The sequence below is a fragment of the Schistocerca gregaria genome, chromosome 11 (assembly GCF_023897955.1).
Source record: "Schistocerca gregaria isolate iqSchGreg1 chromosome 11, iqSchGreg1.2, whole genome shotgun sequence".
NCBI lineage: Eukaryota > Metazoa > Arthropoda > Insecta > Orthoptera > Acrididae > Schistocerca > Schistocerca gregaria.
In genome coordinates, this window is record NC_064930.1 from 111,931,893 (window position 1) to 111,959,304 (window position 27,412).

General features: G+C 39.6%; 1 protein-coding gene across 2 annotated transcripts in view; it reads right to left on the reverse strand.

The window, feature by feature from the left end:
• The window catches only part of LOC126295126 (pre-mRNA 3' end processing protein WDR33-like), a 155,856-nt gene that overhangs the window by 59,822 nt on the left and 68,622 nt on the right, over nucleotides 1-27,412 (reverse strand). For both annotated transcript variants that reach the window (XM_049987397.1, XM_049987396.1), the window contains exon 5: nucleotides 21,614-21,711. In XM_049987397.1, the coding sequence (XP_049843354.1) occupies nucleotides 21,614-21,711 (98 nt within the window). The remainder of the gene's footprint in view (nucleotides 1-21,613; nucleotides 21,712-27,412) is intronic.

Consider the following 27,412-nt stretch of genomic DNA (forward strand, 5'->3'; position numbering starts at 1 on the left):
ATGAGCTTTTTGGGAGAAACAGTAAATATATGGGGTTGCAAAAGTATGGATAATTTTGAGCAAAAACTTTCAAAAACTGTTCAATTACCATTAACCATAAACTAAAAGCAGGTTGAAAATGACATATATACTACGGACACTCGCAAATACGATTTACTGCCACTGTGAAAACACATTTTCGATGTTTATTAATGTGAAAACACTCTCAAAAAAGATGTGTGGAGCCCAGTAACACATAACATCATTCATACTAGTTATTTTTCCAGCAGTAGTACACACATTCACACACATAACCACACAAGACACCCAAATGCACACTCCCATAATCACAGATCACAGCAACATGGACATGTGTGTGTTTGGGTGTCTGCGTGGTGGTGGTGGTGGTGGTGGTGGTGGTGGTGGTGTGTGTATACTCTCAGGAAAAATAGAAACTATCTTGACAAACAACAATTCACAATATAGACAGAGCTCTGAACAGCTTCAGCTTCATATTTTTATATGATTGTTGTACTGAATTTTGCAATTAAGTAAGGCTTTTGTCTTGATGAACAAGTTTTTCAAACTATGGACTGACTGCAGATAGCAGATACAATTGTTATTCAGTACTATGGATCTCTAATCTAACCAAGTTTGATATTCTATTAGGCAAAAGATAAAAAGCGAAGTCAGCAAATTTGTTGTTACATTATAGTCTTCAGTGCAGACAGGTTTGTCCACACTAGCTTATCCTCTCTCTCTCTCTCTCTCTCTCTCTCTCTCTCTCTCCCTCCCTCCCTCTTCCTCCATTACCAAACTAATTCCTTATTGCTTCAGGATATGTCCAATTATGTGATCCCTTCTTTTATTCAAGATATTTCATAAATTTATTTTCTTCTCATTCCATTTCAGTACTTCTTCATTAGTTATTTGATGTAATCTTCAAAATTCCTTTGTAATGCCACATTACAAAAGTGTTGTTCTCTTCTTGTCCAAATTGTTTGTCACCCATGTTTCACATCCTTACATGACTGAATTTAAAAAAAAAATCTTCAGAAAAGACATCCTAACATTCAAATCTGTGCTAGACGTTAACAAATTTCTCTTTTTATAAATGTCTTTCTTGCTTATAATCTGTATTTTGTATGCTCCCTACTTCTTGTAATGATTTCATTGGGAAAGAGACATGAATTAAGCTATCAGGCATCATCAAACTAGGAACTAATTACATGTAGTGTCCCACAAGGTTCTACCTTAGGATTTTGCTTTTTCTTGTACATATCAATGACCTTTCACCAGTAACATTGCGATATACCAAGTTTCTTTTGTTTTCTGGTGATACAAAGACTCCAATAAATAGCAACTCAAGTGCAGTCTTAGAAAGATCAATTAATGAAATTTTCATGGACATTAATAAATGGTTCGTAGCCAATTCCTTGTCACTAAATGTAATTCAGAACTTGTAAGTGGTATCCATTGGTATATGTCTAAAATATAAAGGCAAACAGACAGAAGAAGTGGACAGTGTTAAATTCTTGGGGTTACAGCTTGATAATAAATTCATCTGTGGGGAGCACACCAGAGAACTGCTGAAATGCCTAAACAAATCTCTATTTGCAATGCAAATGTTGTCTGACATAGGGGATATGAAATGAAAGAGCTTGCATACTAAGCTTACTTTCATTTCACAATGTCTTTCGGGATTATTTTTTGGGGTAGCCTAACTTATAAAGCCAAGCTAAATTTTTCTGGGTACAAAAAAGTGTTAGAAGAATTATTTGTGGTGTGAACTAAAGAACATCCTGCAGGGGTCTTTTTAGGGAACTAGGGATATTGACTACTACCTACTTTCAAATATATTTATTCCTTAGTGAAATTTGTTGTTACAAATATATCTCTTTTTCAAACCAACAGCTCAGCTCACAAAATCAGAGCTAGAAATAAGAATAATCTTCACAAAGAATCAAAGACACTTACTTTGGTCCAAAAAGGAGTCCATTATTCAGGAACACACTTTTTCAATAATTTGTCAACAGCCATAAAAAATTAACTACAAATAAAGCTCAGTTTGAGAGGAGCCTTTTTGTACAAATTCAGTGCAGTAATACAAGAATTGTAAATAAATGTTGTAAAATGACTCTTCTATTCAGTGTTGATTACATCATAAATAAAAATATGTTTACAATTTTTTTTTTGACTCATTCCACATCCAAGGCAATTATTCCATTTCGGATCTGTGGCAAGTACATTAGTATTTTTGTTTTTCAACATAAATATTTATTGTGTATTCTTGTTCTTCTGACATGTTCTACATTCTGGAGGATGTTCTCACTATAGATCAATTGGAAGAAACTGTACATCTAATCTAATCTCTTCTGTCATTATCGATTATTTAGCTGACCAAACAGCAAAACTAATCTACTACTTTTAGTGCCTTATTTCCTAACCTAAAACCCTCAGCATAACCTGATTTGATATGACTACATTCCTTTATCCTTGTTTTACTTTTGTAGACATTCAACTTATAACACAAGGCACTGTCCATTTCATTTAAGTGCTTCTGGAAGACACAGCAAATCCAAAAGTTTTTATTTCTCCCTGCACTTTAATTATCTTTCCACATTTTTCTTCATTTCTTGACAGCTTGCTTAATGTATACGTTGGATAACACTGATGCCAGGCTACAGCTTTGTCTCATTCCCTACTACAGTTTCACTTTCACGTTCTTCATCTTTTATAACTGCAATCTGGTTTCTTTAGAAATGGTAGATAACCTCCATCCCCTGCATTTTATTCCTGCTACTTTCATAAATTTATAGGGTGTATATCAGTCAACACTGTCAACAGCTTTTTCAAAATCCACAAATGATGCAAAAGTAGGTTTGCATTTCTTCAGCCAGTTTTCTAAGTTGAGTCATATGGTCAATATTACCTTACACATTCCTACATTTCCCCAGAACTGAGAGCAATCCTCCCTGGGATCAACTTCTATGAGTTTTTTTTATTATTCTGTACATAATTCATGTCAGCATTTTGTAACCATGAGTTACTGAACTGGTAGTTCAGTAATATTCATGCTCATAAGCACATGCCTTCTTCGGAATTAGAATTATTGCATTCTTATTGAAGTATGAGGGTATATTGCCAGTGTCATATATCTTGCACATCACATGGAATAGTTTTGTCATGGCTGCCTCTTCCAGGGATCTCAGTAATTCTGAGGGAAGCTATTCCAGGGATCTTGTTTCATTCACTGCTCTTCTAATTCTCACAATCTCACCTTTATCTATTTCTACTTATCTTTGTATAGCATACTCCTCTACATCAACATCTAATACTGCGCAAGTCACTGTAAGGTGCATGGCAAAGGGTACATCCCATTGTATCAGTTATTAAGGTTTCCTCTCGTTCCACTCACATATGGAGTGTAGGAAGAATGACTGATTGAATGCCTCTGTGCATGTGATAAATATTCTAATCTTATCCTCACGATCCCTATGGGAGTGATATGTAGGGGATTGTAGTACATTCCTAGACTTATCATTTGAAGCCAGTTATTGAAACTTTGTTAATAGGCTTTCTCGAGATAGTTTATGTCTATCTTCAAGAGTATTCCAACTCAGTTGCTTTGGTATCTCTGTGATATTTACCCAAGAATCAAATAAACCTGTGGACATTCATGCTGTCCTTCTTTGTATATGTTCAATTTCCCCTGATAGTCCTATTTGGTATGGGTTCCACACACTTGAGCAGTATTCTAGAACAATCTGCATGAGTGATTTGCATGCAATATCCTTTATAGACTGATTGCACTTCCCTAATATCCTCCCAAACCAACAAACCAAAGTCTACCATCTGCTTTACCCACAACTGAATCTATGTGAATATTCCATTCCATGACTCTACAAAGTGTTCCACCCAGGTATTTGTATGAACTGGCTTATTCCAATAGTAAGTCACTGATATTATAGTAATAGGATACTACGGTTTTTCATTTTGTGAAATGCACAATTGTACTTTTCTGAGGATTTAAAAGAAGTTGCCAATCTTTGCATCACTTTGCAATATTATCAAGACTTGAATGAGTATTTAAGCAGCTTCTTTCAGATAGTAGTTCATCATTGATAACTGCATCATATGCAAAAAGTTTGAGGCAGTGATTAATATAGTTTGCGGCGTCATTAACACACAATGCAAACAGCATGTATCCGAATACACTTCTCTGGGGCATACCTGAAGTTACTTCTACATCTGATGATGACTCTCCATCCAAGATAACATGCTGTGTCCTCCATATCAAAAAGTCCTCAATCCAGTCACAAATTGACTTGATACCACATATGATAATACTTTCGACAATATGAGTAGGTATGGTACTGCGTCAACTGTTTTTCAGAAATCAAGAAATACTCCATACACGTGACTGTCTTGATTTAAAGCTTTCAGTATGTCACATGAGAAGCGTGCAAGTTGGGATCCACATGATAATGTTTTTGGGATCCATGAGGGTTGGCATTGAGGAGGTCATTCTGTTCAAGATACGCCATTATGTATGAGCTCTAAGATTATACAAGACATCCATTGCAAGGATACTGAACGGCAGTTTTGTGGTCCCCTTCTACTAGCCATCTTGCGGACAGGTGTTACCTGCGCTTTTTTTTTTTTTTTTCAAGAAATGGGCACAGTTTTTTTTGTTTGATAGATTATAATTAGAAGGGAGGGGGGGGGGGGGGGGGTAACTCAGCTGCAAATTCAGTACAGAATTTGATAAGAATTCCATCTGGCCCTGGAGCTTTGTTCAATTTTAATAATTTCAGCTGCTTCTCAACACCTCTAACATTAGTAGTTATTTCATTCATCATTTTGGTGGTACAAGGATTAAATTGGGCAGTTCTCCTGTGTTTTCCTTTGTAAAGGGGCATATGAAAATGGAGCTAAGCATTTCAGTTTTTGCTTCATTACACTCAATTTTAGTTCCTGTCTCATTCGCCAGGGAATGGACATTAACTTTTGCGCCACTAACAGCCTTTACATACAGTCAGAATTTCTTTGTGTTCTGTGAAGTATCATTTGACAATATTCTTCTGCAGTATTCATTGAAGGCATCAAGCATCGCTCTCCTGACAGCCAAATGTGTTGCATTCAGCATATCTCTATGTATGCTCTATGTTTTATTTTATGCCTATTATGCAGTAATCTCTGTTTCTTTAGAAGGTTCTTCACAGTGGCTATATACCATGGAGTCTCCCTCAAAGGCCAGCCGGTGTGGACAAAACAGTTCTAGGCTCTTCAACCTGGAACCGCATGATTGCTACAGTCGCAGGTTCGAATCCTGCCTCGGGCATGGATGTGTGTTTTGTACTTAGGTTAGTTAGGTTTATGTAGTTCTAAGTTCTAGGGAACTGATGACCTCAGATGTTAAGTCCCATAGTGCTCAGAACCATTTTTTTCCCTCAAAGGGACAAGGAAAAGAGGGCGGCAATAAATGAGATGGATCAATGACATTGCAGAAGAGGTGTAATTCCAATCTGGAAAAACGGTGGGAAGAAACTGGTGTGCTGTAGTTCTCAGGGTCCCAGAGTGTCAGAATTGACTAAAAAATTCCTTTAGGACTGTTCATTTTTGTGTTTTCTCTTTTTGTCAATTAATTTCAATATCCTGTGTGTTATCCAAGGTTTCTACTAGTTCTTGCCTATTTGATTCTCTGTTGCCTTCACTATTCCATCCTCATAGCTACTCATCGTCTTCTACTATATTTTTTCCCATACTTCAGTCAACTGTTGCCTAATGCTGCCTTCAAAACTTTCAAATTCTAGTTCTTTCAGTCTATCCAGGTCCCATTTCCTTCCTTTCTCCCAAGATTCTCCAGTTCATAATTAATAAACTATGGCCCAAGTTCACATCTGCTGCTGGAAATATAAGGAATCTAAAATCTGGTTTCAAAATCTTGTCTTACGATTATATAATCTATCTCAAACCTTCTGGTGTATCTCAGTCTCTCCCAGATATGCAGCCTCCTTTCATGATCCACAAAACAAATTTTTATAATGATTAAATTAATTTCTGTGCAAAATTCTACCAGAAGGCTTTCCTTCTTTTTCATCCTCCTCCCCTCACAAAACATACATTATCCTTCTCTTCCTTTTTCCCACTGTCAAATTCCAATTTCTCATCAAAACTAATGTTCTCTCTCTCTATCTCTCTCTACCTTAACTATCGGCATAATTTATCTCAGCATACATTCCTTCAATTCTATCGCCTGGAACAAGTACTAATCTAATCAAGTACAAGTACTAATCTTAGTAGGCATATAAATTTTTACTACTGTGGTGGGTGTTTGACTTCATGTCTATCTTAGCTTTAAATAGTGTATTCACCATGCCATTCATAGTAACTTACCTACTTTTTATTCATTAGTAGCCTTACTCCTACATTACCAAAGACATTTTGTATCTACAATGCTGTACTCACAGGACCATATGTGATGTTCTTCCTGCCCCCACATTTCACTAATTGTCATACTATTCAACTTCAACTTATCGATTTCCCAGTTTAATTTCTCTAACTGATTAAGAGATCTAACCAATAGAGTGCCAGTACTGTTATTCCCAGCGAAACATCCTCCTGAGTAGTCTTGAGATGCAAATAGGAACTATTCTAACTAAAAGGATGCCATCATTATTAATCCTTACAGTAGAACTTCATGTCATCAGGAACGATAAAATACTGCAACTCCATTTTCTTTCAGCAGTCTGCAGGCTTAAAGCAGACTAAAGTGATAAGTCTAATGTAAGAGAAATTACAAATGTAATGGGTATTTTATTATGAGTTTAGACAGTCTAGCATTGTGCAAATTTCTTGGTACATTCTTCCAATAAACTAAGGTCCATCCCTTTCTCTCTCTTCATTATATCAAAACTTCCGAGTTTCGTGCTGACACTATGTTGTGGGATGGCTGGAAATTAAATGTTAATATCTGCTTTCAGATTGAGTTACGTCAAGTCAAAGAATCTTTTAGGTTGTAAGCAGGGCGTCACAAAATGACCAATTAAAAGAAGAAAAAGGTTAAACTTCAAACGAAATTTCTGAGTTCACGTGTTGAGTGTTCTGCCTGGCACTGATTATTCTACGTTATCAGTATTAAATTGTAGTTTTGGGAATGATGGGTGTAAAAAAACTTTTTACATAATTGATGTGTTGAAAACAATAATATTCTAATTACCAGAACAGCGAAAACCTTGTTAACCAGTTAAATGGCAAGTTCATTCTAACACGTTGCCTGCACTTTTACCGCTGAGATACGTTATGCCGTTCTTCCTACATCATTTGTTTCTAATGTATTCAATTGATTGCATATGATTTAAAGTGCACTTCTTTCTTTCATTTAATAGTCGACGTTTTTTAACTGTTTTGTGGGTGTGTGCAGTCTATAGTAAACGGGGAAAAACAATCAGGGTCGGCTTCAAATTTTTCTCGTTGCGCGAAGAGAATTAATCATTTGACTCAGATTTAAAAGGTGAATGTTTCCTGTCGCCGTCTAGCTATCAGTTCTGGTATTTCAGGGGTTTCGAAGTAATCGCACAAGCTAAATGCCGGAAATCCAAAATCGATCTCTTTCCCCGTCCTTGTCCAATTCAAGCTTTAAGCTCTGTCCCTAGTTGTCGACCAAACAATCTTCCTCGCAATTTTTTCAGCATATACCTTTGGACGCTCAATCTCCGTGAATCATGACGTACGGTTTTTAAAATGTGATCCAATACATATTTCTCAATTTACACGTATCATCTATATGTCAACAGTTCAAAAGCATTTCGAATCCTTTGATTCCATCTCGTATCTGCCCTCCTTGCTGTGTGTTTTTATGTTGTGTGTCTTGAGTGACAAAATATACCATCGTACATTAAATATTCTTTGAAAAATCGTCAAGCAATGTATAAAAATGTGTAGTTTTATTCTTCATTCATGTTGACATGGAAATTAAAAACTACCACAGTATTTGACGAATTACATATCAATATGAAGGATCCACAAAAGGACGATAACATCCTGAAAATCGATATATCGAAACGTGCAGGCACTCACTCTTATGGCGCTATGAGGAAAGATCAGACTTTGCCCTAAAATCCTGCGAGACTAGCCCGTAGTTAACAATTCATTCGACTGTCTCAACACCACGAATATTTGTTTCAGTAACATACCCGATATTAACTAAAACACTGATAATATGCAGGTGAAACCATAAAACCATCTGTCCCCAAACGGCACAATTAACTCAATACACATGTGGAATAATGATAAGTAAAATGCTTAACTTCCAGAAAATTTGTGGAAATGGCATTAAAAATTCGTCCGGAGTTAACACTCAGGAGCTATAATACGAATTGATGTTATTTAGTTTTATTTACAGCATTATTGTTGACAATCATCTTTTATTGGTAGGCAATATTATGACTTGTTTCTTTAATTTAGTCCCTATTTGATGTACGTGTAACTTACATGTCAGTGCAATTTTGATGTAGCAAATTATTCTTTTTCCGTATTTGACCATCGGAAATCCAAGAAACATACTAAGTACTGTTCCAAAGTAATGTACTTATAACGTGACTAAACGCAACAACTAAGACGACGTTTATACGCGACACGATTTCCGGTCGTCGAAAACAGAATTTCGGAAACCGTTTATCGCTGTCTCACATGTTAAGACCTGATGTGAATTTCCTACACCCGTAAAACAACACGTCTGGAAATCAGCTGTTCCGGTTTTTGATGTAGTCAGCACAATGATTGTTTCTCGGTTAAATATTAGAGGTGAACAGCTTCATGCGCAGTCTAATATTTGCACTTCTTCTTCACCATACGAAAAGTTATTCCGATCAAATTAGTCGACAAATTTTAGAAACAGCACTAACCGGAAACTCAAGCTCTTTCAAAAACTGTTTGCTGGAAGCGAAAATCGATTTTGTAAGTGGAAAACTAGATTTCTAGATTCGATTGTGGACGTTACTTAACCAACCAGAAAACAGCGTTCGGAAATCAGTTTACCATGTCCGGTTATGACTTTTCCTGCAAGGAGTTTTAAAAACTTGTGAAATTGGTTTTATTTTTTACAATATTCCATGTAACAACGTCACAGACTTGGGAATCTGCAATATTCTAGGAATTACTCTTAGTCAACCTCCGCTGTCAATTGCCGTATAGGGCATATACATGTAAAGCTTATTTATTTCACCAACAGTCACCTCCGTCACTGTCGAGTCTTCATTTTCCACCCAAATTGGTGCAGTGCTAGCACAATGGATGGCATTTGGAACAATCGCAGTTAAAATCGCCGTGCTGTTATATAGATTTAAGTTTTTCTGGTTTTTTCCTAAATCACTGAACACAAATGCCAGGATGATTCCTTTGGGAGAGATGGCAAATTTCCTTCCTTCCAGTCTATCCCCTAAGCTAACCTCACACTCTCTCTTTTTGTTTTCCTCTCTAGTGCTGTATGCAGCAAATTGCTGCCCAAATGTGAGTACCATACTTAGTGTGATCTCCCTCCCTCACACACACACACACACACGCACACACACAGAGGCAGAGAGAGAGAGAGAGAGAGAGAGAGAGAGAGAGAGAGAGAGAGAGAGGCTTGTCAAAAGTCGTGGGATACCTCGCAATATGTGTCGGACTTCCTTCTGACCGTTGTAGCGCAGCAATGGGCTCAACAAGTCATTAATGGAAATCCCCTGCATAAATACTGAACCATGATACCTCAATAGCAGTTCATAATTGCAAAAGTGTTGGCGGTGCAGGATTTTGTGCATGAACTGATATCTCAATTATGTCCCATAAATTTTCCGTAGGAACAAATTGCGAAAAGTTGTGGCATGGTGACATGATGCATTGTCGTCCATAAAAATTCCAAAAGTTTATGGGCACATGATGAATGACAGCAAATGGTATCCAGGTAGCCAAACATAACCATTCACAGTTGATGATGAATTCAGTTGAACCAGAGCATCTCGTCCACTCTATGTAGATGCAGCACACATCATTAAGGAGCCACCACCAGCTTGCACAGTGCCTTGTTGACAACTTGGGTCCGTGGCTTTGTGAAGTCTGCACCACACTCGAACCTTACTGTCAGCTCTTACCAACTGAAATTGGGACTCATCTGATCAGGCCATAGTTTTACAGTCGTCTGGGGTCCAACTGATATGGTCATGAGCCCAGGAGAGGCACTGAGGTGATGTCAAGCTGTTAGCCAAGCCATTCGTGTTGGTCATCTGCAACCATGGCCCATTAATAACAAATTTCTCCACACATGGATACATTTGTCATATGTCCCACATTGATTTCTGTGGTTATTGCATGCAGTGTTGCTTGTATGTTAGCACTGACAACTCTATGCAAACGCCACTGCTCTCTGTTGTTAAATGAAACCGTCTGCCAATGCACTGTCCATGGTGAGAGGTAAATGTTATTGGTAGTAACAGAAATGTTGTCTATTGCTTTAAAAACTGTAAGACACGAATGCCTACTCCTCTGAAAATAACGTGGCATAACTAATCTATCTCGATGCTGCTGCACGTGCGGCTGCTCGACAAGTGACGCTGTCTTCCCAGATTCGTTACTTATACAGGGTGTTACAAAAAGGTACGGCCAAACTTTCAGGAAACATTCCTAACACACAAATAAAGAAAATATGTTATGTGGACATGTGCCTGGAAACACTTACTTTCCATGTTAAGAGCTCATTTTATTACTTCTCTTCAAATCACATTAATCATGGAATGGAAACACACAGCAACAGAACGTACCAGCGTGACTTCAAACACTTTGTTACAGGAAATGTTCAAAATGTCCTTCGTTAGCGAGGATACACGCATCCACCCTCCGTCGCACGGAATCCCTAATGCGCTGATGCAGCCCTGGAGAATGGCGTTTTGTATCACAGCTGTCCACAATACGAGCACGAAGATTCTCTACATTTGGTACTGGGGTTGCGTAGACAAGAGCTTTCAAATGCCCCATAAATGAAAGTCAAGAGGGTTGAGGTCAGGAGAGCGTGGAGGCCATGGAATTGGTCTGCCTCTAGCAATCCATCGGTCACCGAATCTGTTGTTGAGAAGCGTACGAACACTTCCACTGAAATGTGCAGGAGCTCCATCGCGAATGAACCACATGTTGTGTCGTACTTGTAAAGGCACATGTTCTAGCAGCACAGGTAGAGTATCCCGTATGTAATCATGGCAGTGCATCGAGGAAGTACAGTACATACTGACGAAACTAAAATGAGCTCTAACATGGAAATTAAGCATTTCCGGACACATTTCCACATAACATCTTTTCTTTATTTGTGTGTGAGGAATGTTTCCTGGAAGTTTGGCCGTACCTTTTTGTAACACCCTGTGTAACTGCCAGTTATCAAACCACAACTTCTGGGCTGCGGCGCAGTGGAAGCAGAAGTGGAAGGGTGTTGACCAGAAGTTTTGATTTTAGTGCAACGGCCATCTTCTTAAAACTAGAGACGGTCTGGCGTGGCAGATAGGCAACCAGCTACAACACTTTCAAGACGAGATTTACTCCCATATGAACAAATATTAATGAGCATTAACATCACAGGATGCCCCAGAGAGCTACAACACCAAGAAGAATTGCTTCTCGGCTTTTGGCAAGATAAATGTGTAGTTTTTTTTTTTTTTTTTTTTTTTTTTTTTTTTTTTTTAATAGATAAGGAATAAGAATAAGGAAGGGAACTACATTTAATTTCTATAATGATGAAGTCAGATCACCAACGAGTGTCATCTTTTTATAGTTGTCAACATCTTTCACCCACACTGAGACAGATTCCGATTCATTTATTTTATGATGATTCCTGGTCCTGAGAACTAAAGGCATAGTCAACATGTAATATGATGAACCCTTATCTCTGTTGTAAACTTCACAAATCTGAAATGTCCGATAAGTGATGACATCACGTGAATTGAAATTATCTAGCCCTTTTACTTTATCGACTTTTGGTCCACGTACAAGAGCAACGATGACCCAGCTGTTACTCGCTAACAAGGATACGAATTAACACGGTAACAGTTGGGTCACAGTTGCTATTGTACGTGGACCAAAAGTCGATAAAGTAAGAGGGCTAGATAATTTCAATTCACGTGATGTCATCACTTATCGGACATTTCAGATTTGTGAAGTTTACAATAGAGATAAGGGTTCATCATATTACATGTTGACTATGCCTTTAGTTCTCAGGACCAGGAATCATCGTAAAATAAACGAATCGGAATCTGTCTCAGTGTGGGTGAAAGGTGTTGACAACTGTAAAAAGATCACACTCATTGGTGATCTGACTCATTATTATAGAAATTAAATAAAGTTCCCTTCGTTATCCTTATTCCTTATCTATTAAAAAACTACACATCGATCTTGCCAAAGGCCGAGAGGCGATTTTTCCTTGGTGTTGTAGCTCTCTTGGACACCCTGGGATGCTAAATGATCATAAATTTTTGTTCATATGGGCGAAAATCTCGTCTTGAAAGTGTTGTAGCTGGTTGCCTATCTGCCGCACCTGGCCGTCTCTGCTTTAACAATTTGTTATTGGTAGTCTGTAAGCAATTTGGTTAATTCCCTTCATGTGTCCATAATTACATCGGAACCCTTTTCTCATGAATCACTTGAATACAAAGTGTCATTCAAGGATCAGAAGTTACCAGACTCATCAGCTGATGGTTTTCCCCAGCACGTCAAATTCTGCCAATGGTATCTATACTTAAATGTAAATATTCCTGAAGCTCAAATGTGTGTTCTGTATTCCAGCAAGGATACCTTCCAAAAGGATGGGAAGCAACATCTCTATAACAATATTCATCACATGGCAGTTTGAACTCTGTCACTGATCATTACTAGTGTCAAAAAATCTTCATGGACACCTAGTGAGGAAACGGTGCAGCTGTGAAATTTTTATAATGTTCTTTTTATCTCCTCTAAATGTTCCAAAATTTGATGACAACATGCTGTACAAGAGAGATAGGTGATAACTTGGAGTGGAAGGAGGAGGAGGTTGAGGAAGAGAATTACAGCTTCCAAATTCCACAACACATCAATAATCCATATAATTACTTCGAGAAACGAATGACCACTCACACATTCATGAGTAATTGAGTTAAAGGTGATTGAAATTGGAAGTCACAGAAAATGAAGCATTCCATGATGCATTTTGACTGGCGGCATTCACAGACTTTTAAAAGTCTGAAAGAAAGGGAAGGTCACCAAACATTTGGATGCCATGCGTTCCTCATGGGCTTTGCCCCTTCTCGTTTCAATGTGCTGGCTGTCTTCTACTACCATGTGGGAGTGCCACTCAGTTATTGGGTAAGTAATGATCGTTTTTTATGTTTCGACATCCTACTAATAAGTATCATTCAACCAAATGTTTCATTAGGTTAATTTTGGGTTACTCCATTGAATGCATCCACGAAATAAAAAAATAAAAAAACTTTTTTGTCATAAAATACCAACTGTGATTATCTGTTGATCCTCGGAGTTGCATGAAACACGTCATACGCTGTATTTTCTCGACCTAGCTCAAACTAAATCAGGTTTGAGGAAGAATTCAGGTCGCAAGTCATTCTCTGGCTCACATGCTACATAGCTCTATCTCACTTCAATTCATACTCCCCTGCCGCCACAGCACACTGTCTGAGCATGAAGAGGAGGAGGGAACTGTCAATGAGACACATTTAGATTCCTATGCAGTCCCACTGCGTATGTCTTGGTTTCAGATTTTATATTTTTCTACAACATATATCACAAATAAAAGAAACTTTTAGTATTATTTGATTATTTTTGGCATGCTAAAGACATAATCTAATTTTTATCTGGTACAGACTGTCAGTGTAAGGACAATTTCACTGAGATTTTCACTCTGTTTGCCATGTATTCATGACTTATTTAATTTCATAATTGAAAAAAGGTCTTTCACACACATACATTGGTGAAACTATTGTATCACTTATGCAGCCTCATTATGGAGATGTGAAAACTCTACATAAGGAAAACAATGTAGACATTCTGGACACTTTTAGCATAAAAGGATTTGTTTTTAAAATGTGAATTACACTGCAGATCAATCAATCCCATCCACACATAAACAGGGATGCTGGCCACTCGAAGGGCGAGCAAGTCTTAAAAACAGGTAAGATAGAGGAGTGTCTTCAAAACATTTAGGAAACTAGTAATTCCTTCAAGGCCACAATGAATTCTTAAACCTCACATTTTCTTTATGGTCGGTGAGTTCAACGAACTGTGTTCTTTGTCAGAATTTGTCCCTTCTACAAGGAGATTTTCTTTTTAAATCTCTCCCCATCATATCAGAAATAAATTGTTTTTCACCTTGCAATGTCTTACTTTGGGCAGTGCGCAGTCAAGTTCACTTGAAACGCAAGGTCTGAAATCCATTCTGGATATTCAGATTTTCATTCCTGCTCTCTGTTCCCCACTGTAAATTCAACTATTGTCTGTTTTTAAATCAAAAAATCATTCCAGGCAGTAACCAACGTACTTTACAGTAATATATTAAGATTGTAAACTTTGTTCAGTTCCATCGAAAACAGCTGTGACTGACAGTGGCATAATGCATGTGACTTCAGAAAATTTACTATAGCACCACCAAGTTATTAATGTGCTCAACGCCTGCAGATTTAGCACAAAATGCTTCTTAATGTACAGAACAATGAACCCAGTCTTTTGACCATAGAAATTTTTTTACTCTATAATTCTCAACTAAATCTTTAAATTCTTTTTGTACGGTACTGTAATGTTGTTTCATATAACATTTGCCATAACCATTGATTATGCAACTGCATAACAATTATTGAGACTTCTCGTCCTTCTCTTCTGTTATTCCCAATCATTTTCAAAAGCTTGTGATGACAGATTTATAGACTTCTTCTTTTTGCGCAAGCAGTCATGGGACCTGCGAACTTCCTTTATACCACAAACAAAGAGTGAAGGGTAGTAAGCAGAGCTGACAACACCAGTTTTGCAAAACTGAAGAGAGTTGTGCCAACCAAAAAATGCTGCACCCCAATACCAAATGAAATGTCACCTTGTATTGAGTACTTCCAAGAAGGCTGTGCATTGGACTGCACACAAACAGCACATCAGGCTCACATGCAATTTGGCATGCCATGGCCAGTCCTATCTACACACTATAAAAACAAAATTTAAATGTCTGTCAAAACTAAATAGAAAATGTGACTGACAATTCTTAGAAGACACAGGCAGACTAAGAGATATCTTTGAGGAATTGTACACTGAATACCACCAGTACCGACCTTCACACATTGCTTGTTATCTTCTTATACAAAATAAAGAAAGACAACTTGATAATGTCAGACTAGTATAGAGCACGTGAAATCTAGCAAAATTTCCCAAGCTAATCTAGGTCGTAACTGCACAGCTGTGAACTTATGATCAGAAAATAACAGGCAATCAGCAATCACTGCACAGAAACGTGTCTAGTTAGTGAATGTGTTTGGGTGTGTCTTAACAGTGCAGGTTTGTCTGACTACGCTGTTGCTGCGTTGTTATTGTTGTTGTTGTGGTCTTCAGTCAATAGACTGGTTTGATGCAGCTCTCCTCCATGCTATTCTATCCTGTGCAAGCTTCTTCATCTCCCAGTACCTACTGCAACCTACATCCTTCTGAATCTGTTTAGTCTATTCATGTCTTGGTTTCCCTCTACGATTTTTACCACCCGCGCTGCCCTCCTATAGTAAACTGGTGATCCCTTGATGCCTCAGAACATGTCCTACCAACCGATCCCTTCTTCTGGTCAAGTTGTGCCACAAACTTCTCTTCTCCCCAATCATATTCAATACTTCCTCATTAGTTATGTGATCTACCCATCTAATCTTCAGGATTCTTCTGTAGCACCACATTTCGATAGCTTCTATTCTCTTCTTGTCCAAACTATGTATCATCCATGTTTCACTTCCATACATGGCTACACTCAATACAAATACTTTCAGAAATGACTTCCTGACACTTAAACCTATACTCGTTGTTAACAAATTTCTCTTCTTCAGAAACGCCTTCCTTGCCATTGCCAACCTACATTTTATACCCTCTCTACTTCAACCATCATCAGTCATTTTGCTCCCCAAATAGCAAAATTCCTTTACTACTTTAAGTGTTTCATTTCTTAATCTAATTCCCTCAGCATCACCCGACTTAATTCGACTACATTCCATTATCCTTGTTTTGCTTTTGTTGATGTTCATCTCATACCCTCCTTTCAAGACACTATCCACTCCATTCAACTGCTCTTCCAAGTCCTTTGCTGTCTCTGACAGAATTACAATGTCACTGGCGAACCTCAAAGAACCAGAAGCCTTAGCCCCATAGAAATATCAGTCTTTTCCAAAGGCCTCACCCTTTTGCCCACTCCCAAATTCAACCATGAAGGACTTGTTAAAGACCTTCTCTCCTTCTCCCGGTATCTACAGTGGAAACACTTTTTTGTCACCAACCCTAACAATCGGACTCAACCAAAGACCAATAACGAACCTTACCTAACTCATTTCACTCCTCCATCCAATCGTGACCCACCCTCACTGCTCCCAAACCACCCTCTGTTAACTTTCTAGAATTTCTTAATCACAAACCTTGCCTCACCATCATTCCCCAAATCCCTCAACATGCAGACTAACCTTAAAACCACAATCCACCACCTAAAAACTGATCCTGACCTTATAATCCTACCTGCAGACAAAGGCTCCACCACTGTTGTTCTGAACCGCAAGGATTACATGGCGGAAGGACTCTGCCAGCTGTCAGATACTTCCACCTACAAATTTTGCCACAGTGACCCCATTCCAGTAATCCAGCAGGATTTCCAGTCACTACTCAAATCCTTAGGCCTATCCCAGAACCTCTCCCGGAGTCCATCTCTCTACTCATCCCTACCACTCCCCGCACTCCGACCTTCTATGTGCTTCCTAAAATCCATAAACCTAACCGTCCAGGATGCCCCATTGTTGCCGCATACTGTGCCCCCACTGAGAGAATCTCTGCTCTTGTAGACCAACTCCTTCACCCTATTACCCAGAACCTATCCACCTACATAAAAGATAGCAGCCATTTCCTCCACCATATTTCCACAGTTCCTGTCCCTTTACCACATGGTGTCCTGCTCCTCACTATTGATGCCACCTCCCTGTACACTAACATTCCTAATGCCCATGGCCTTACACTATTGAACACTACCTTTCCCACTGCCTAATGGTTTCCAAACGAACAACCTCCTTCCTAGTTGCCATGACCAACTATATCCTCAACCACAATTACTTCTCCTTTGAAGTAGAAACAAATCTGGGGTACGGCTATGGGCACTTGCATGGCACCATCCTATGCCAACCTATTCATGAGCCACCTAGAGGAATCCTTCCTAAAAACCCAGACTCCTAAACACCTTATCTGTTTCACATTCATTGATGACATCTTTGCCATCTGGATCGAATGTGAGGATACCCTATCCACATTCCACCAGAACCTCAACTCCTTCTTCCCCATTTGCTTCACCTGGTCCTACTTAACCCAACAAGCCACTTTCCTAGATGTTGAACTCCACCTCAAACATGATTACATCAGTACCTCCATCCATATCAAACCTACTAATCATCAGCAATACCTCCTCTTTGACGGCTGCTTCCAATTCCACACCAAGAAGTCCCTTTCGTACAGCCTAGCCACCCGTGGTTGTCACATCTGCAGTGATGAGCAGTCCCTTTCAAAATATACCGAGAGTTTCACTGAAGCCTTCACTGACCATAATTATCTTCTCAACCCCCTACAGAAACAAAGCTCTCGTGTTTTATCTTTCCAGTCTCCCACCACATCACAAAGTCCCACCGTCTAGCCACAGAGGAGCAATCCCCTCGTAACTCAATACCACCCATGACTGAAGCAACTGAATTATATTCTCTGCCAGGGTTTCGATTACCTCTTGTCATGCCCAGAAATGAGAAATATCCTGCCCATTATCCTTCCCACAGTGGTATTCCACCTTACACCACACCTACACAATATACTCGTCCCTTATCTCATGGCTCATACTCCTGTAATAGACCTAGGTGCAAGACCTGTCCCATCCACCACCCACTCCAGTCCGGTCACTAACACCACCTATCCCATCAAAGGCAGGGCTACCTGTGAAACCAGTCATGTGGTCTACAAGCTAAGCTGCAACCACTGTGCTGCATTCTATGTAGGCATGACCACCAGCAAGCTGTCTGTCCACATGAATGGCCACCAACAAACTGTGGCCAAGGAACAAGTGGACCACCCTGTTGCTGAACATGCTGCCAAAGATGATATCTTTCATTTCAATGACTGCTTCACAGCCTGTGCCATATGGATCCTTCCCACCAACACCAGCTTTTCACAACTGCCCAGGTGGGAACTTTACCTGCAATACATCCTACATTCCCATAACCCTCCTGACCTCAACCTTTGTTAGTCACTGTCCTCACCCATCCAGTCCATTACCTGCTCCAATTCCAGCACTACACAGCTGTCGTTCCACTACCACACTCAGTCGTTTTATTTACTTCTCTCTATTTCTTCCACTGCTTCCATCCCCCCACCCCTGCCCTCCATCTAACCTGCAGCACTTAACTGTCCACCATCCCCACAATACTATCCCTCCCTCTCCCCATCCCAGCCTCCCAGTCTCCTCCTTACCCCCACCCAGTCGCCACTCCCATCATGCACTGGTGCTGCTGCTCGCAGTGTGGTTTCACTTGCCTGGGACTGCAGGCGTGTGTGAGTTGCATTTGCCTGAGTGTGTATCTGTGTGCGTATATTGTTGACAAAGGCCAAATCGCTGAAAGCTTTAAGAATGAAAGTCTTTTTGTTGTGCCTATATGTGACTCAGCATCTCCACTATATGGTGAGAAGCTCAAATGGCTCTGGGCACTATGGGACTAAACATCTGAGGTCATCAGTCCCCAGGTTGAGTAACATAATATTGTTACATTTCCTCCTGGATTTTCCACTGTTTGAAAAACCCTTCTAATTTATTTTAAGACCGTTACATGCAGTCACAGGAGCAAGGACGTACGTGGCATAATGTACTATAAAAGGATCATCCGTAAAGTATGTTGTAATGTGCCTAGTATATCTAAAGATATGACTTGTTCCTATGTCAAAATCACAAGTGTCGCTAATGATCCAATGTATAATGCTTCTGTTTTGATACTTGAAACTCGCCTAAGTCTGAAAGTGTACAATCGTACATGAAGTAAAGACATTGGCAGATGGAGGCATTGTGAAACCATTTAAGAAATTCATTGCACCTGCAGACCCTATCATATTGAAAATTATGATAACATTGCACCTCCAGTACCACATGGCAATCCTGTTTCTGTGGTACAGCTTACTAACTTAATAAATTTTCAGCACTGTGGTACTTTCAGTATAGTTCCTTACCCAAGCTTTATCCAATAAACCTCACAGAGAATACCATCTAATGCAACTAGCCATCCTTAGCTTTGCCTGTCCAGTTGAAGCCACTGTCTTCAGGTAATTTGTGAGGGACATTCCAAAAGAAGTCTGCCTCTGTAGCTGAGTGGTCATTGCAGCTTACTGCCATGTGGTGGATTCAGGTTCAACTCCTGGGACTGTCAGGGATTAAGCTTTTCTGAGTCCAGTCTTGCCATTTGCATGAATGATGATGAAATAATGAGGACAACACAAACACCCAGTCATATCGGGGTAGGTGAAAATCTCTGATCCTGCCGGGAACTGAACCTGGGACCCCCTGCTCGGGAAGCGAAAACGCGACTGCGAGCTGCAGACTTCAGCCTCATGAGGCCAACTGAGGAGCTATTTGACTAAGCAGGAGCAGCACCATTGTCAAGAAACCTGACAATGACCACAAGTGTGCTGACCACGTGCCCCTCTACACTGCATCCAATAATGCCACTGGCAGAGGATGATGCTGTGGTTGGCCAGTCCTGATTGGTCCATTTAGGGCTCGAACACGGAACTTTACTTATTCCAAAAGAAATTAACAATATATTTTCATACATCCAATTTATTTGCCATACTTGGACTTTTTTACAGTATGTTGATATATTCTAGAGACATATAATTTCATGTTTCCATATAACTGCTGTGCCTTTCAACTGCCTTACACCATCGTGGGACTATGTCCTGTACACCTGTGTGGTAGAAATCAGGAACAGCACATATGAGCCGGAATTTAGCAGCCTTCACAAGGAGTCACCATTGTCAAATCTCGTTCAATGAAGGAATTCCTGCAATTTACCAGAGAGGTGGTAATAACAAGGTGTCAGTTCAGGGTGGTAGGATGGATGTTTCAGTGTTGTACATACAAGCTTTGTGATCTCTATGGTGGTTTTCTAACTCACAAGCGGCCGGGTGTCATTAAGCAATAGCAAAATGTTGTGTTCCTGCCAACATTGCCGAACGTGACACATTTGAGTATGAAGTTCGAGTGTGGACCTTTTCAAGGAGTGCCACATATGCATCAGACTTAAATAGTGACTCTATGTGGCATTATATTCACAAGCTACAGTCATTTTGATTAAAAATCATTATCCATAACTTTTCCTGCCAAAGGCAGCGTTTTGAATTTCTTCTCCTTAGGTGAGTTTGCATAAATGCCATTCCATCAGTTGCCTTTTCACCTCCCATTCAAAGCGATGCAACTAGGTTTCATCTTCCATCAGTTTCTTGCAAGGAATTCATCTACAGAATTCTCATATGTTCCAAAACTAATACTCTTTTTCTTTGTAATACATCAATATTTTTGGACTCTACGTGGCACAAATCTTTTCCAACTTCAACTGTCTCAATATTCTGCACGCACTCACTTCTTGTATTCTCATTCAGACTAACAGTTTGTTCACTGTTGTGCATCTGTCAGCCAAAACTACATTGTCAGGAGTCCGTGCAGTGTTCGGCGTCTGCTGCAGCACAGATGGTCCCTAGTATTGAGGTGCCCACTTTCACCAGATAATATGCTTGCCCAATGGCGGACTATACTGTGATCTACGGCATCATCTTTGTACACCTTTTTCAACCTCTTCTGAATGATTGATTCAGACGAACTTCAAATCCACCAGCCACCCTGACAGAGTGTTACAACAGGCTGACTTGGGGAAACGAGTTGAATTAAGTTTGATCACAAGCAGGAAGAGAGCTCCTACGATATCCATGAATAGCAAAGATGTAGAACAAAAGTTGGAGTTTTGAAAAAAAATATTATGGATCTCTTTTTGAGTGACCCTCATAATAAGTAACTGTGTTCATAACGGGTATTAAATGCAGGAAGTTGGCTCCAATGCACACTTCTGCAAGCTCACGACTAATTGGCTGTCAAGTTAATGGCCTTAGTATCACATCTTTGCATTTTCTTACCTACAGCTACTAGGAAAAGTTTTTGACCTCTACTATGCTTTGAATTTATTATTATGGTTGTTAGTCTCCACTCTGCCTATCCTTCAGAAACTGCTTTTCCAACTACTTCTTCAATATCGAGACATAAATGGAACATGGAGACAACTGTCAGGCTTAATCAAAGTTGTGGATTGATATTCAATAACAGGCTACGTACCTCGGAGTATCCTCTCTTCATGGCAGCGCATGAAATCCCATATCCTGAGGGTGCCATCGTCAGAGCAAGTCACAAACTTGTGGTCCGTCGGACTGAAGCTAAAGTTCGAGCGGGGGGAACAGACAAAACAAAAAAAGCACGTGATACAAACATATTCTGCCTCATTATGTCAATAGATAAAGGAAGTAAACAGCAAAATGAAAACTGGAGGATACTGTTTCTGTTTGAGACAGCCAGTGCTAGTGGGTGCACATCTCTCTCTCTCTCTCTCTCTCTCTCTCTCTCTCTCTCACACACACACACACACACACACACACACACACACACACACACACACACATCCCTCCCTCCTGAAAGGCGGTGCACATCTAATTAAATGTCAGTCATTACAGCATGGGAACAAATTATAAAACTTTATTTTAGTTATTGACTTTAGTCCAGCCAGCTCATTTGTACAGATCATCAACAAATGTTACAGATAATTGCTATTACAGAACTTTTCCCCCCCACGAACAGGATGCATTGTACTGATGGTACATGTGGGTGTGCGTCCCATAATAGTTTCTTTTCAAAATAACATGTTAGACACCAGTACACGTGTCCGCAACAAACGTTTTAGAGATGGGTGAAAGAAGTCACCATGTGTATTACTCAAAAATGGAGACACAGTTAATTTCGTATAAAAATAACAATGCAGGCTTTCATGGCCAGTATTTATATTCTTCATGAGATTGGTTATATAAGCCTTGATGATGATGGTGGTGGTGGTGGTGGTGATGTCTTAAACTCCGAGGAGTGTAGGGGACAATGCGAGAGATCCACACCGCCGACTAGGCAAGGTCCTAGTGGAGATGGTTCGCCATTGCCTTCCTCTGACCATAATGGGGATGAATGATTAGATTAGATTTACTTTCATTCCAATTGATCTGTAGTGAGGAGGTCCTCCAGGATGTAGAATATGTCAGAAAAACAACAATACATGACTAATATTTGTAACTCAAACAAATAAGCTAATGTACCATTCCACAGGTCCCAGGTGGCATGGTCGTCATTTTTTAATGAACGCTATATGAAAGAATCATTTTACAAATACTAATGCACTGAATTTAAAATAAAAAAGGTTTTATTACTTATTTATAAGGTAATAAACGTGTGATACAACTACTATTTGCAGAGGTTTAACGACTTCCACATCATAACATCAACAAACAAACATGAAACATTAAATGTTTTTGAACAACATGGCTTTGTGGGGATAAAAGGAGGCAGGACACAAAGTTTCTCAGTTTGCCGAACTGGCACGAATTGTGGCTTTCGCAACTCCCAGCCATTTCGTAACAAATATTTCTTTCCTTTCTCCAATCACAAATGTTTTTTAACCCTTTTGCAGCTACTGGCATTCAGGTATGTCCGGCAGGTGGAAAGTCTAGATGGCTAATGGCATTCATATACGCCCAAGTTAGGGAGCAGGTAAACATACGCATTAGAACGTCTACTTATTGTTTTCTGCATTTCTGACAACAATGTCATTATCTGGTTTTCTTTGTAATGTAGGAAAGAGCTATAGTTTTCACCTCCTCTTGGCCCTTTCCGCTTACGAGTCTGACATTCGGCCCGTCATCTTTTTGCTTCTGGTGAGACGACAGCGTTCACGGATGTAGTCTTTGCCATGTCAAGACACAATTTATCGCACAAGGAAATCACGGGTATTCTCTTGAATAGTAGTGACGAAGACTATAGATTAGATTAGATTAGATTTACTTTCATTTATGATGATGATGATGATGATGATCATGAAGACGACACAACAACACCTAGTCATCTCGAGGCAGGGAAAATACCTTACCCCGCCAGGAATTGAACCCGGGACCCTGTGCGCGGGAAGCGAGAATGCTACCGCAAGAACATGAGCTGCAGAAATATATGCCTTAGGATCAGTTATAAGGTCACCCTCAGAGGTTGTAAGGCACATTGGTAAATTTTCAAACTCAAATTTTTGGACATGGATAAATTAATGGAACTGCAGGCTGTTCAGAGTTTCAGTAGTGTTAGGTAACGTTTGACCAAGACAGGGAAAGAATACAACAGAAAATTAATGTGTAACTTTGAGGGATGAAAAAGGGAAGGCAGCACAATCAAACACATATAAAGACAAGGCCCAATAGAAATTATTGGATAACACACGAGTCACTCAATTCAACTGATGAAAGGAGGAAGAAATATAAAAATGAAGCAGGTGAAAGCGAATATAGACATCTAAAAGTGTGTTACAGAAAGTGCAATTTGGCTCAGTAGGCATGGTTCGATGACAACTGCAAGGCTGTAGAAGCATGCATGACGAGGAGAAAGATAGACACCACCAAGAGGAAAATTAAAGAACTTTTTGGGGAAAGGAGAAGCTGCACTATGAACTCCGACACAACCCAGTACTAAGTAAAGAAAGGAAAGCTGAAGGGTGGAAGAAGTACGTAGAAGGGCTACAAGCAAATTAAATTACAGATAATATTATAGAAAGGGAAGAAGAAGTAAATGAAGATGAGATGAGAGATATGATACTGTGAGAAGACCTTGACAGAGAAGTGAGAGGCCCAAGTGAAAATAAGGCCCCTGGACAAGACGACATAGCCCCATAATTACCGATGTCCTCGGGAGAACCAGATGTGGCAAAACTATTCCACCTAGTGTGCAATATAAGGCAGGGAACATAACCTGAATTAAAGAAGCACGTGTGAAGACTGCTGAACCAGCAGTTCAATAAGTCATGGTTGCAAACTACTGACACACTTTATTTACAGAAGAATGGAAAAAAAACTGGTACAAGCCAGTCTCAGGGAAAATTAGTTTTGGTTTTGGAGAAATGTAGAAACATGAGAGACAATACTGACCAATGACTTACCTTCGAAGACAGATTAGAGAAAGTCGAACTTATATTTATAGCAAATAAAGCTGTATGGTTCCAGAGACCTTCTCCAGTCTCAAACATCTATGATGTATATATGCAGACCAAAGTGACAAGTGAAAATTTGTACCAAAGCCAGGAACCTAACCCAGGTCTCCTGTTAACTAGTTCAAATGGCTCTGAGCACTATGGGACTCAACTGCTGTGGTCATCAGTCCCCTAGAACTTAGAACTACTTAAACCCAACTAACCTAAGGACATCACACACATCCATGCCCGAGGCAGGATTCGAACCTGCGACCTGTTAACTAGGTAGATGTGCTAACCATTATGCCAGCTTAGCACAGTGGCTTTGCATAACTGCACAAATTACCCTAGCACGTCTCCCTCATTGATCCAAATTACCCATTCATGCCTTAGCCCACTTGGCAGTCCGCCTAAACTCAGAGGCTCTGCAGCTGCATCGGAATAGCACATCAACATCAAATGTAGCACTTCATTTGATCAAAGTACTTGGGTTTTAGGCAAGATCCTCCATTTCATTTGATGCTGAGGTGCTATTCCAATACAATTGGAGAACCTCTGTGATGCTGTTTGAGTTTAGGGGGAATACCAAGTGGTAGGCAAATATGGACTGGGGGTAAGGAATGAAAGAGGAGGCCACCTGGTAGAATTCTGCACAGAGCATAACTTAATCATAGCTAACACTCGGTTTAATAATCACGAAAGAAGATTGCAAATGTGGAAGAGGCCTGGAGACACTGGAAGGTTTCAGATAGATTATATAATGATAAGACAGATATAGGAACCAGGTTTTAAAAAGTAAGACTTTTCCAGGGGCAGATGTGGACTCTGACTACAATCTATTGGTTGGGACCTGGATAACCATAGGTTGAAGAGAGTTTCAGAGAGAGTGTTAGGGACCAATTGAAAAGAACGGGGGGAAAAATACAGTATGAGAAGAATGGATAGCTTTGAGAGATGAAATATTGAATGCAGCAGAGGATCAAGTAGGTAAAAAGATGAGGGCTAGTAGAAATCCTTGGGTAACAGAAGAGATATTGAATTTAACTGAAGAAAGGAGAAAATATAAAAATGCAGTAAATGAAGCAGGCAAAAAGGAATAAACACCTCTTGTGTAAATATCAAGAGCTAAGATGGAAAACCAGGTCTAAGCAAAAAAGGGAAGGCAGAAAGGTGCAAGGATTATATAGAGGGTCTATACAAGTGTGATGTACTTCAGGGCAATATTATTGAAATGGAAGAGGACATAGATGAGGATGAGATGGGAGATATGATACTGCATGAAGAATTTGACAGAGCACAGAAAGACCTAAGTTGAAACAAGGCCTTGGAAGTAGACAACCTTCCATTAGAACTGCTGATAGTCTTGACAGAGCCAGCCCTGACAAAACTCTACCATCTGGTGAACAAAATGTATGAGACAGGTGCAATAGCCTCAGACTCCAAGAAGAATATATTAATTCCAATCCTAAAGAAAGCAAGTGTTGACAGGTGTAAAAATTACCGAACTATCAGATTAATAAGTCATGGCTGCAAAATACTAACACGAATTTTTTACAGAAGAATGGAAAAAATGGTACAAGTCAACCTTGGGGAAGATCAGCTTGGATTTCGTTGAAATGTTTGAACAGGTGAGGCAACACGGACCCTACAACTTATCTTAGGAGATACATTAAGGAAAGGAAAACGTACATTTCTATCTCCAGAATGAGATTTTCACTCTGCAGCGGAGTGTGCGCTGATATGTAACTTCCTGGCAGATTAAAACTGATTTCTATCATTTATAGACTTAAAGAAAGCTTTTGACAATGTAGACTGGAATACTCTCTTTCAAATTCTGAAGGTGACAGGGGTAAAACACAGGGAGCGAAAGGCTATTTACAATTTATATAGAAACCAGATGGCAGTTATAAGAGCTGAGGGACTTGGAAAGAGAAGCAGTGGTTGAGAAGGGAGTGAGACGGGGTTGTAGCCTATCTCCGATGTTATTCAATCTGTATATGGAGTAAGCAGTAAAGGGGAAAAAAAAAAAAAAAAAAAAAAAAAAATATTGGAGTAGGAATCAAAATCCATGGAGAAGAAATAAAAACTTTGAGGTTTGCCGATGACATTGTAATTCTGTCAGAGACAGCAAAGGACCTGGAAGAGCAGTTGAATGAAATGGACAGTGTCTTGAAAGGAAGATGGAAGATGAACAACAAAAGCAAAGCGATGGCAATGGAATGTAGACGAATTAGACCAGGTGATGCAGAGGGAATTAGATTAGGATATGAGACACTTATCATAGCAGATGAGTTTTGTTATTTGGGCATCAAAATAACTGATGATGGTCGAAGTAGAGAGTATATAAAATGTAGACTGGCAATGGCAAGGAAAGTGTTTCTGAAGAAGAGAAATTTGTAAACATCGATTATAGATTTAAGAGTCAGGAAGTCTTTTCTGAAAGTATTTGTATGGAGTGTAGCCATGTATGGAAGTGAAATGTGGACGATAAATAGTTTGGACAAGAAGAGAATAGAAGCTTTTGAAATGTGGTGCTACAGAAGAATGCTGAAGATTGGATGGGTAGATCACGGAACTAATGAGGAGGTATTGAATAGAATTGGGGAGAAAAGGAGTTTGTGGCACAACTTGACTAGAAGAAGGGATCGGGAAGGGATTAACAACTTAGTATTGGAGGGAAGTGCGGAGGCTAAAAATTGTATAGGGAGACCAAGGCATGAATACACTAAACAGATTCAGAAGGATGTAGATCGCAGTAGTTATTCGGAGATGATAAATGTTGCACAGGATAGAGTAGCATGGAGAGCTGCATCAAACCAGTCTCTGAACTGAAGACCACCACCACCACAACAACAACAACCACCATCAAGAGG